Raw genomic sequence first — 11,358 nt, 5'->3', positions numbered from 1 at the left:
ATTAAAAACGCATTTTTTAATTAATTATTTAGCCGTATTACGCATACAAGGATTTTATTTCTGAATAAAAAATTTTGGGCGCTAATGTTTATAACCTTATCAGTGAACCTTGACTTTAAAGAGATGATGCCAAATCTTTGAAATCAATTTTTCCATTATAAAGAGATAATCGAAAATTTTCTTCCAAATGTGATGTCAACCAATCTTGTCTTTTTTTTTTTTTTTGATATTGTTCATTAATGAAAAAGCACTTTCACATGTGTATGTTGATCCAAACATAGAAAGTACTTTGAACACTTCTTTTTGTAATAAAAGAAATTTTTTTCAGTCGGAAGAACCACAGAATTTTAAAATAGTTTTGTATTGGAAAGGACATTTCAGAGCTAAAGACAACTGCATATCAACAAGTTCTAACTCGGCAGCTGCTACTTCATTTTGATTGAAAATTTGTTCCAAGATACTGATTTCAAAATTTCTGTAAATTTATCGTTAATTAAAATTTTGGAGGTACCCTTTCAAGTATTCAAATCTTTCTTGGAATTGAGTTTGGAGTACAAACGATGGACACTCCCCAGAAGTTTCCTCCAGACATTTTTAAGAGTACGAATATGAAGCAAATTTCCTTTTAAAATTGATTCTGAAACACTTGAAGTTTTTTTCTCAAATGCAATAATCTCCTCGTATAAAACTACCACACATTTATCTTTTCTCTGTATCCTCAAATTTAACTCATTTAAATGGCTGAAGATGTCAACCATGAATGAAAGTGTAATCTTGAAATCTTCAGTAAAAATTTCATTAGGTTTTTTTTTTTTATTGCGTTCTATTAGAAAAGCTTTTACTTCAAACACCTAATTTCCACGACAGAGAAAAAGAATCTCTGTATAACTAATAAGATCAGAATGCAGTGCTTGAAGATCTTCCAAAAATATTTTTAGAAGTCGCTTATTAGGGATTCAGCAATAAAATGGTTGATGACTTTAACAATGACTTCGTGAGATCCTATAATTTCTTTTTGATCTTTCATTCGTGAACACAATGCCTCAATATGAATCAAACAGTGATAATGCACAAAATCAGGTATCCTTTCATTTCTATTAAGATAAGCAATAAGGCCTTTGTTTTTACCTATCATGGAAGGCGCACCATCGGTAACAATTGATACAAGTTTACTCAGATCAATTTTGTGCACTGTGACGAATTTCATAAATGCATCTTTTCCAGTTGTATGACCAGTAAGCGTAAAAATAGCCAAAAAATCTTCTTCCCAGCTTCCATCATGTTGAATCAAACGAACAAAGCACATGAGTTGTGATATGCCTAAAGTGACCATACATCCTCCCGGATTATGCGGGACAGTCCTGGATTTCAGTCGTTTGCCCCGCATTGCAAACTGACCCGAAAAATGTCTCGGACTGGATATGTAGCCTCCATACTTAATGGCTAACAATGAAAATAATTTGCATTATGTTTTGCCGGGAACCAATGGTACAAAGGAAAGAGTTTTTTTCAGTAGTAAATAAGCTGTGGACGTCAACAAGAACACAACTGACCGTAGAAACGATGAAAGCAATACTACAAGTTAAGTGCAACTTTGCTAATTCTTGTGAAGAATTTTACGAAGAAATAGCAAATAAGGAAGAATTATTAAGAAAAATTCACTTAGCGGAAAAATATATTTAATTATATTATTTAATTTCTCTTGTTTTTATTGTTAAAAGAAGTATGTATTTTGATTATTATTTCACATAAAAAAATCTAACCTTTTTTCACTAAACAAAAATGAAAAACGATTAAAAACATGACCCTTCCAATAAGTGTTCCCCCCCCTTCTAATTATAACTATTTTTCTCAATTCACATCCTTCACGCAATCTTCTGATCGTCGTAGCTTACCACGAGGGGCACCGTTTACGAAATTTCAGCATTTCTGTGGGGGAGGGAAATATATATAGGCTGTATATGTTTTTTTTTTTTTTAAGAAGTGTGATATTTTATTTTGTAAGTTTAGTTCAAAGAAGTATACGTATTTAATTTATATTTTGTATGTGAATATTTTTTATATAAAAATTTTTAAAAAAAAATGTGTATATTGTTTCTGGGATTGAACCCCCCCCCCCCCCCGATTGTCTCGCATTGGAATACCTAGGATTTGGTCACTTTATATATAAAAAAATACACAACTTTCGATTCTACCTAATAATTCATTGAATATTGCATCTGAATATTGCATTTTATGAACGATTAGAAACTGCATCATTACTCAAAAGGAATATTTTTGGCGGAGCTAATCAAGGCAGCTTTCTGTTTTTCTGGTAAGACGCTAGCAAGCATTTCTCATGATGACACTACACAGTTTTTTTATAATTTCACCACTAGTGTAAGGTAGTGAATTCTTTGCAATTATATTTGATAAAATAATTGAAACTTCATTCGCTAACACTTTACTACTATTAGCTTGACCTAAATTTAAAATATTTCTCGGTCTTTCAAGTTTATGTTTTTTACTTCTTGAGGTTTAGCTTTTTTAATATCACTAAATTTGGGAAAGGCTTCATGAAAATTCCTGTGGCATTTTTGGTAATGTTGTTCACAATTCGACTTCCGATAGCCAGCAGTTCCACTACTATTATCTATTACCAAATAATCAAAGAAATCATATTCCCAAGAGGGTTGAAATGCATACTTTAATTTTTTTGTTTCTTTGCATTTGAAACGCGTAGGTCCAAAATCAGACGACTGCAAAGGTAGTGTTAACGGATCTTTTTTTTTTTTCCTCACCATGTTCGTTTCGGTTTATTTTTAAAAACTTATCCATTTTGAAAGGGTTTAGTAACTTTAGTTAAATCTGTTAAAAGAAAATACATTTAAGCATTCGCATACAAAATTAAAAGATTTCTTACTATAACACATTCCTCGCCTTTAAAGTCAGCACTACATATATACGGTACCCATTACAGCAGCGCAACTGAGCGAAACCTGTTAAAACCAGAAACTGAGATCACATGAAGCAGTATCCTCGGCAACAATAATTGTACTCTCGACGAAGTATTTTGTAAAAATTTTTCTTACTAAATAAATGTCAAATTAACAACAATTAATAAGAAAAAATTTTAAGAATACCGTCAAAGTGTCAAACTTTGACCGTTTTTGAGATTAAAACGTCGCGAAATATATAATTTTCCTCCAATCACTAAAAGAAAGCATAAATTTTATGGGCTATAAAACTGATTTGATTGCCCGTGTTTTTGACTGCCTTCGTTCAGTTTCTTTTGAGCTATTAAAAAAAAAACTGAATGGTCAAAACTAAAATCATATGAGGCTAACTTTAACCCCTAATGATTTTAACTTGACCGATCAATAGAAAAATGACAGTTTGATAGAAAAATAGAAATATTAGTCTAAAAAAATGTGTAGTCAATGTTAAAATTTATGTGTGTATAACATTGACCTGGTGGTTAAATTAATACATATGATAGGCAAAATTATCTTTAAATTTTAAAGTATCTTTAAGTTTTATTTTTAAGAATACTTTTGTAAAACTTTATAAATTTGCAAAACTTTTCCACATATTCACTAAAGAAATATTTAGTTAACTTACCAAAATCAACAAAAGCAATTTAAAAGGGCTCCAAATTTTGTCTTTGTAAAAAGAAATTGACTATTTCAGCGCCAAAGTACCAGTTGTTCGTTTTACGAATTTAACAAATTAAACGTCATTTTATAACAAGATTATTGCAACCAGAGCCATGCGAGACAAGTATTCTAACTACAATTGGATATTTTGTACCGAAAATTGCTCATAATGTGACTACTTTAAAAAAACATCTATTATCATTTATCGGTCAATATTTGACTGGTGGTTGAAGTCAAAAACTTTGACGGTATTAATAAAATTGAATATTTCCAAGAGAAATATCGATAACAGTGCTTTTTAACTATCAAGTTCACATTATGAATACGTCATGAATGCAGTGGAGGAAAAACAACTTACAAAGCCGTTTTCGTTTTTCTTTCCAAGAATGCTGGAGATTTTTCTTTCCAAGAATGCTGGAAAACTACATTTTTTTATTATTACGAGCCTATCATGTAGGCTTAATTAATAAGCACATTTACAGAGGTTCTTGATAGGACGAAGGTAAATATATCTGGCGGTTGCTTGCATGTTTTCTGTTGAAGTCGAGTTTTGTGTCCATTGTAGACTACCGAATTCTGCGACATTATTATACGATCCTACGCTATTTTTTAGAATTTGAGGCATCGGGTGAAAAAAAGGTTTGTTATTTGGTTTTTAGGAGCATTAGCAACTAAGGCCATATTGCTCCGAGATATGCGGTTGTCATTCCCTGACCTTTCCGCATCCTCCGTATTTGGTGGTGACGGGCTCGAACCCCGTCCAATCAGGGAGCGTGTGCTACGCACTACTGCTCCTTCCCACCTGGCTACGGAGGCGCCTATGTGAAAAAAAGGATTTTCTAGCGAAGATTGGCATGAATTTTTGTAGAATATCGCAGAAAGTTGCAAAACGGAAGGCACATTTTTTTTAAATACAAAGATTTATATATAAATTTTTTAGCTTAAGCAAAAGTGCTCCCCAGCATCCATTTTAGGACCGGTCAAGAGCAAAATTTATTTTTTAAAGAGCACAATGGTGCTCGCGAGCCCCAGGTTAAGAAACCCTGCTTTACAGCGAATGGACAATTTATTATGGGGGCCCCCAACATGAACTATTTACTAAGTTAAAACGAATAAAAATTTATATAAACTTAAAGAACTAGTTCCGTTGTGGCTGACTTTTTAATGAAGGTCACATATGATTTCACCTGTTCAGCAAACAGCCTTAGTATTAGATTATGAATATCTGTTATTTAGATTATGAATATCTGTTATCTGATATTGTACCTTATTATGACCTCATTGGCCCAGGTGCCAGAGCGTTTATTGATAGCAGTTGGTTTTTTGCAAGGTGATTAGAGTGTTTTTTGTGGTTGTTTAATCGACTATTTCTTGCTTTTTCCCTGCTATTCAATTTGTTCTGAAGAAGCTCCACCTCCAAGTGGTCTGGGCCGGGCAGCTGGGGGGTTCCCCAGCTGGCAGAGTGAGCTTTTTTAGGTTTATTTCAAAATTCCGTGTTTTTGGTTTTTTTGTCTTTTGGTTTAAATCTTGTTTGAGCTTTCATATCATTTAGTGATTAGTCTTAGTATTAATTTAGGTTTAATATAGTTATATTGTTGTTTTCATTTGTTTTGTTTGATCTTTATGGCTTCAAAGAAAATAGTTTCAGATCCCCATAGTGGGGATTCTGATAGTGATAGTGATGAAGAATTAAGTGACTTTATACAGCGGAAAGAACTTATGATGAAATCTCAGCTTCAGGAAGAACAGATAGAAACTGCTGGGCCTAGTGAGGGAGTTGTCCCTAAGAAAAAGCGAAAACATAAGGTTAAGAAAAAGGTGCAGGATGAAGAAGATGTGAGTGAATCTCGTGTCACAAGATCCTTGCGCTCTCAGGCTAAAGAAAAGGAAATAGCTGAGGAAGTGGGTACTCAGGATAAAAGTCAAGCGTGTACTCCCCGTGATGGGTTTGAGGACCTCAAGCAAGCGAGGCAAAGCTTACGAACTTTAGTTTTGAGGCATAAGGTGCCGATAACGGCGTTAGATGAGATGTTAACGCTTTGGGACCACCTCGAAGAGGTGGTTCAAAGAACTCTAGTAGATAATGCTGTGCTGAAGGCTTTATTGAAAGAGAGAGGACTGCTGGTGGACTATCAGCTGAAAGAACATATTCTGATGCGGTAAAGGCTTTTACCGAACAGAGAGTAGCGACAAAGACTGTGATCATTAAGGCTACAACGGAGAAATTCAGGACCAGTGAAGACGTGAAGTCGGAGCTCCTGAAGACTATCCGTCCGGCTTTGAGTGACACGAAAGTGATAGGTGTGAGACCTATTCGGGATCGTCGAGTTGCCCTGGAGGCGGCCACAAAACAAGACATTCGTAAGATCAAAGAGTGCTCCCGGCTTGGTGAACTAGGATTGGTAGTGGAAAAATCTTTGAAGATCAAACCGAAACTTGTTATTTTTGACTTAGATCAGGAGGTCAATCAAGAACATCTCCTGCAGGAGATTTGGACCCGTAATCTTAGTGGATCTGAGGTTTCGGAGGAGCAGTTTCGTAGTGAGACAGCTGTAGTGACTAAAAATAAAGCCAGAGGTAAAACTGGCTATAATTTTATTATTGAAACTTCGGGCTTGATCAGGCGAGTTCTGATCGCCCGGGAAAGAATTTTTGTGGATTGGAGTGTCCATAGGGTGAGGGATCTTATTGTTCCCACGCAGTGTTATAAGTGCATGGCTTTCGGCCATGTTGCTAAACATTGTAAAGGTGAGTCGTTCTGTGGTCACTGTTCGGAGAGGGGGCACTCCTTTAGAAGTTGTGACAAGCGGGAGGACTCTCCGAAATGTGTTAACTGCTGGAGGAGGAAACTTCCCTCTGACCATTCTGCTGTTGATAAGATATGCCCAGAATACGCAAGGGCTTTAGATATTTTGAAACGCAGAATAGATTATGGAGAGTAAGAATAGTTACTCCATAATTCAGTTTAATGGTCAGAGAGCGATTAGTGTGGCCTCGCAGTTGACACGAGTTATAGAGGAGGAACGAGCTGATCTAGTGTTACTTCAAGAACCTTATGTGCTTAGAGATAAGGTGGTTTGTTATCCATCAAGATACAGAATTGTGGCTGCTCCCAGATCTCCCTGTGCGGCAATAATAATAGCTGACCCACAGTAACTGTTGTGTCTACTTTGATTACGTCATATGGTGTATGTGTGGAGGTTATAGGGGGATTTGGTCGAGTGTATTTTGTGTCCTTGTATTGTAGACCATCGGAATTTATGGCGGTGTTTATAAGATATCTTGAGCAGGTTGTAAGTACACTTGGATCAGTTCATTTAATTGTTGGTATGGATTCTAATGCTGGATCTACTCTATGGGGTAAGGAACCTGTAGGAACCTGTAGGAACCCTTCTATAGGAACCTGTCAGGAGCACTGCCAGATCAGGAACCTCAGGCTGTGGTACAGCCGAAGTACTCAACGAAATCGAAGACCGGGACTAACAAAAACTGGGTTGTAGAGATTGCGCCGGCCGCCTGGCAAACACTGAAATATCAATCCAGGATCTACATAGAATGGGGAGTGTCATCGCTTCCAGGAGCGCGTGGCCGTGCCCAAATGCTATAGGTGCTGTCGGTATGGCCACACCTCCCATACATGCACCCAGGTTGCTGCCACCTGTGGCCACTGCTCAGAAAAAGGGCATGACTATAACAACTGTCCGAACAGGGCTAAACCACCGACCTGCGTAAACTGCAAAGCACTCAGACTGGAGCATAACCACTCAATCAGAGACCCCAAATGCCCTAGCTATCTCAAAACAAAGAGTCTTTACCAACAAAGAATAAATTATGGGGACTAGGCCTAAGCACTACAATACAGCTCTGCTAAAAATCATGCAAGTCAATGCACAACGAGCTCGAGCAGTGGTCGAGCAACTTCGAAAGAAAGCCGACGAGGAAAACACAGACATACTGATCATGTTAAAAAAGTTAAAAGTTAAAAAAGTACACGCATGTTAAAAAAGTACGAGGTTATCCAGCCAATTACAAGATCGTCCAAACTGAAGAAGATACCCCCTGGGCAGCCATTATTATCCGAAACCCAGCCATTACAGTAACGCGAATATCTCAACTATGCACGGCCTGGGCTGCTTGTGCCCATATTATCTCCCCATTGGGCGCTTTCTTTGTGGTGTCCCTGTACTGCAGGCCAGGGGAGGAAATAACCCTCGCAACTAGATATCTTCAGACCCTCTTGGACACATTGCCTAATCAGAGGATCATCATAGGGGCAGATGTAAACTGCCGCTCCCCGGCCTGGCACAGCATGATGCCAGACAGGAGAGCCACGAGAAATGGCCAGATCCTGGAAGATCACCTGGCAAACACTACATTTGAGATCCTCAACTTGCCACACCAGCTGCCAACTTTCTGTAACACTCTGTGGGAGGCCACAATAGATGTATCACTCGCAACTGCGAACGTCGCCCGATATATTAAACACTGGACGGTCCAAGACTCCTGGACAACTTCCGACCACAGAGTGATTACATACCAGATACAGAACCAACTCAGTAGAACCCCGATGACAAAAACATCACTAAACCGCTTCGCAGTTAATAAGGCAAATTGGGAAACCTCAAGGAAAAACTCACTGCTGAGGTTAGGGAGCACTACCAGACTGCGAGCCGACCCAGAGAGGCAAATGACCTGCAAAGAAAAGTAACTGAAATCATCATAAAAGCTAGCGAACAGGCAATGAAAAGGAAAATCCCAAAGCCAGGCGCCATGCCCTGGTGGACCCCCGACATTGAAAACCTGAGAAATGAAGTAATGAGACGACGAAAGGACTTCCAACGGGCCCGGCGATCTTGGCCGGTTGCTGAGGTCGCGGCCATGAGGGATAGGTATAAAGACGCAAGGAATCGATACACAAAATTAATAAAGGACACCAAGCGCAAAACCTGGGAAAATCTTGTTTCCACAGCAGGGAACGCTAACCCCTGGGGAGTTGTTTATAAAGTAGCCACTAACAGACACTCCAGAGGAGAAGTCGCAGAAGCAACAATGACCCCGCTGGGTACCCTGACCACTACGTGGGATGACTCAGTGACCAATATCCTAAACACCATCTTCCTGGAACAGGTAACTCCTACCCTCCCAGAACAACTGCGGATCTGTCAAGAAAATGACTCATACTTCACTGACCAACAAGAAACACCCTTCACTGTGGATGAGCTGCATGCGGCCGCCATGCAAATCAGAAGTAAAAAATGCCCTGGCTCAGACCTAATTGAACCGGAAATTGTGAAGAAAACGGTGGAATACACCCCGGATCTGTTACTCACGCTATATAACACCTGCCTCAAAGAAGGAACCTTTCCTAATGACTGGAAAATTGCCAACATCAAACTTAAATTGAAAAATCCATCAAAGCAGCCAGAAAAACCAGAGTCTTACCGTCCGATCGCCCTACTCCCAGTTGTAAGCAAACTATTCGAGAGAATGCTGCACAAGAGGCTACTCCACTATTACGAAGGGGCAAACCTAACAAACACAATGCAATTTGGATTCAAACCTGGCCTATCCACGATCGAAGCTCTCAAGACACTGCTGGATAAAGTAGAAGCCTGTACTACCAAATATTTTCTAGTTATCAGTATTGACTTCGCGGGGGCGTTTGACGCCATCTGGTGGCCGAGCGTCCTCGCGAGACTTAGGCGGGCTGGAGTGCCCCTAAACCTGTATAACACAATCAGGAGTTACCTAACACAGAGAACGATCGAAGTACATGCACCGTATAGGAAGCTAACTAGACAAATCCACAGGGGGTGCCCGCAGGGCTCTGTCCTAGGACCCCTGTTATGAAATATGATTTTAGATGAATTCCTGGCCCTTGATATTGGCGAAGTCGGCGCCCAGGCTTTCGCCGATGATTTGATAATAACTGTTGCTGCTAACTGACGAGCGCAGATCGAAGAAAAAGCCAACCACGCGATAGGAATTTTGCAAAACTGGGCTACAATCCATTGCCTGCGGATTTCTCCAAGTAAGACCTGCTCGGTACTCCTGAAGGGCAGACTCGACCTTGCCAGACCACCGCAAGTGAAAATCCAAGGCACCACAATTAAACTTGCTACAGAAATCAAATATCTCGGAATCATCATTGACAAAAATCTGTCTTTTCAGCCCCATCTAAAGTACATTAAACAAAAGATACGAAAATATTCTGCATTGGTTGCAAGAGTGACCAGGAGGGACTGGGGGCTAAACAAGCGGACCCTGTCCCTCTACTACAAATCTACCTTCATCCCGGTCATCACATATGCTTCACCAGTTTGGTACAAAAAGGTAACCACAGTGGTAAATAGAAGAACCTTGGACAGCATCCAGCGGTCAATAATTCTGATAATCACACGAGCTGTCTCCACAGTCAGCACGCACGCACTCCAGATTCTGGCCGGAGTCCTCCCGCTGGACTTGGAAATCATCAGATGCGCCCTGACATATAATATTGCAAAAGAAATACCATGCACTATCCTGAACTTCACGTTGGATCTCGCCAACAACAGGAAACTTGAAAAAACCAGACTTCTCGACCACCTCCGACAGGAATGGCAGGATCGGTGGACAGAATCCACTAAAGGTGAAATCACCAAGAAGTTCCCCCCTAGCGTTAACAGAGTCTTTCCAAAACCCCCGAGTTGGTTTCAACCAGGACTCCACGTCACCTTTCTGCTCACGGGGCACGGGCCATTTAATGCAAAACTATCTAGCTTCCGAATCACTGAGGATCCCCGTTGCCTCTGTGGCCACGAGGAGACATGGCAACATCTCATGTATGACTGCGACCAGTATGAGGACCTGCGATGCAGGCTCACCACTGCTATCACCTACTTCCCGCAGAACATGGAACAGCATCTTCTCGACTCGGAACAAGAATACAAAGCCCTTACCATTTTTGCACAGAAACTCTTTGCTAGAAGGCGAGCACTTATAGCAAACCACCATGCACAGCACCCAGAAGCTGATGATGAATCCCAAAACCAGGACTAGAGAAAACCGGAATACACAAGAAAACTGTACCAAATAACCCACGAACATGACCATCATTTAGCCTTGTTCACGAGAGAACTGACAACCAGGAAGACCTACGTCTGAACCAGAGACAACCTGACACAGGACTTGATTCATGTATGACCCTGCGACTGGGATCTGACTCCCACATTGAAAAAGAACACCAAAGAAGATCCGGTTCAGATCGCTTGGACCCGCACGTGCTCACAACTGTCAATGCCTGTGGCGATCAGTACCGGGCTCCCTTGCCTGGTACCTTTACTCCCTTTCCCCTGGTGGGGAGGAGGAGACAGTCTTGTCTCCTCCCACCTCTGCCAACCCTGATTCTTCTCCTGGTGGGGCTTGGGCCTGCCTCACTGAAAATCCTGGGGTCGTCTTCTCTATCGTCCCCATACTTCTGTCTTTTCCCCCCAGCCTTCAGTCTCCCCCCCTACTCTGCCTAATACGCCAGCGTATAACCCCACACAAACTGCAAAAACTTAACTTCGTCCAAATTAAATCGCATACACCTCAATTGGCTTTTCTAATTCCAGCGCTCACCCCTACCGAGTTTTTTTTTTTTTTTGGCCTTAGCCACTGAAATCTCAGGAAACTAGGTGGCAGGGCCTGCCAGAGTAAAATTTCATTCTGTGTACCTGGTCTGCCTCCACGAGGCCAAGTGTGG

The 11,358-nt window shown here is 40.3% G+C and overlaps 1 protein-coding gene across 1 annotated transcript; it reads right to left on the bottom strand.

Annotated features, from left to right (window-relative positions):
* Nucleotides 1-934: 934 nt before the first annotated feature.
* On the bottom strand, nucleotides 935-1,333 carry LOC150085360 (protein ZBED8-like). Its single transcript, XM_090374541.1, has one exon. The coding sequence runs from the start codon at nucleotides 1,331-1,333 to the stop codon at nucleotides 935-937; it is 399 nt and encodes a 132-aa protein (XP_090230667.1).
* Between the last annotated feature and the right edge of the window lie 10,025 nt (nucleotides 1,334-11,358).

The sequence above is a fragment of the Mastigoproctus giganteus genome, chromosome 5 (assembly GCF_048544385.1).
Source record: "Mastigoproctus giganteus isolate SK-2022 chromosome 5, ASM4854438v1, whole genome shotgun sequence".
NCBI lineage: Eukaryota > Metazoa > Arthropoda > Arachnida > Uropygi > Thelyphonidae > Mastigoproctus > Mastigoproctus giganteus.
This window is presented reverse-complemented; position numbering and strand designations above follow the sequence as displayed.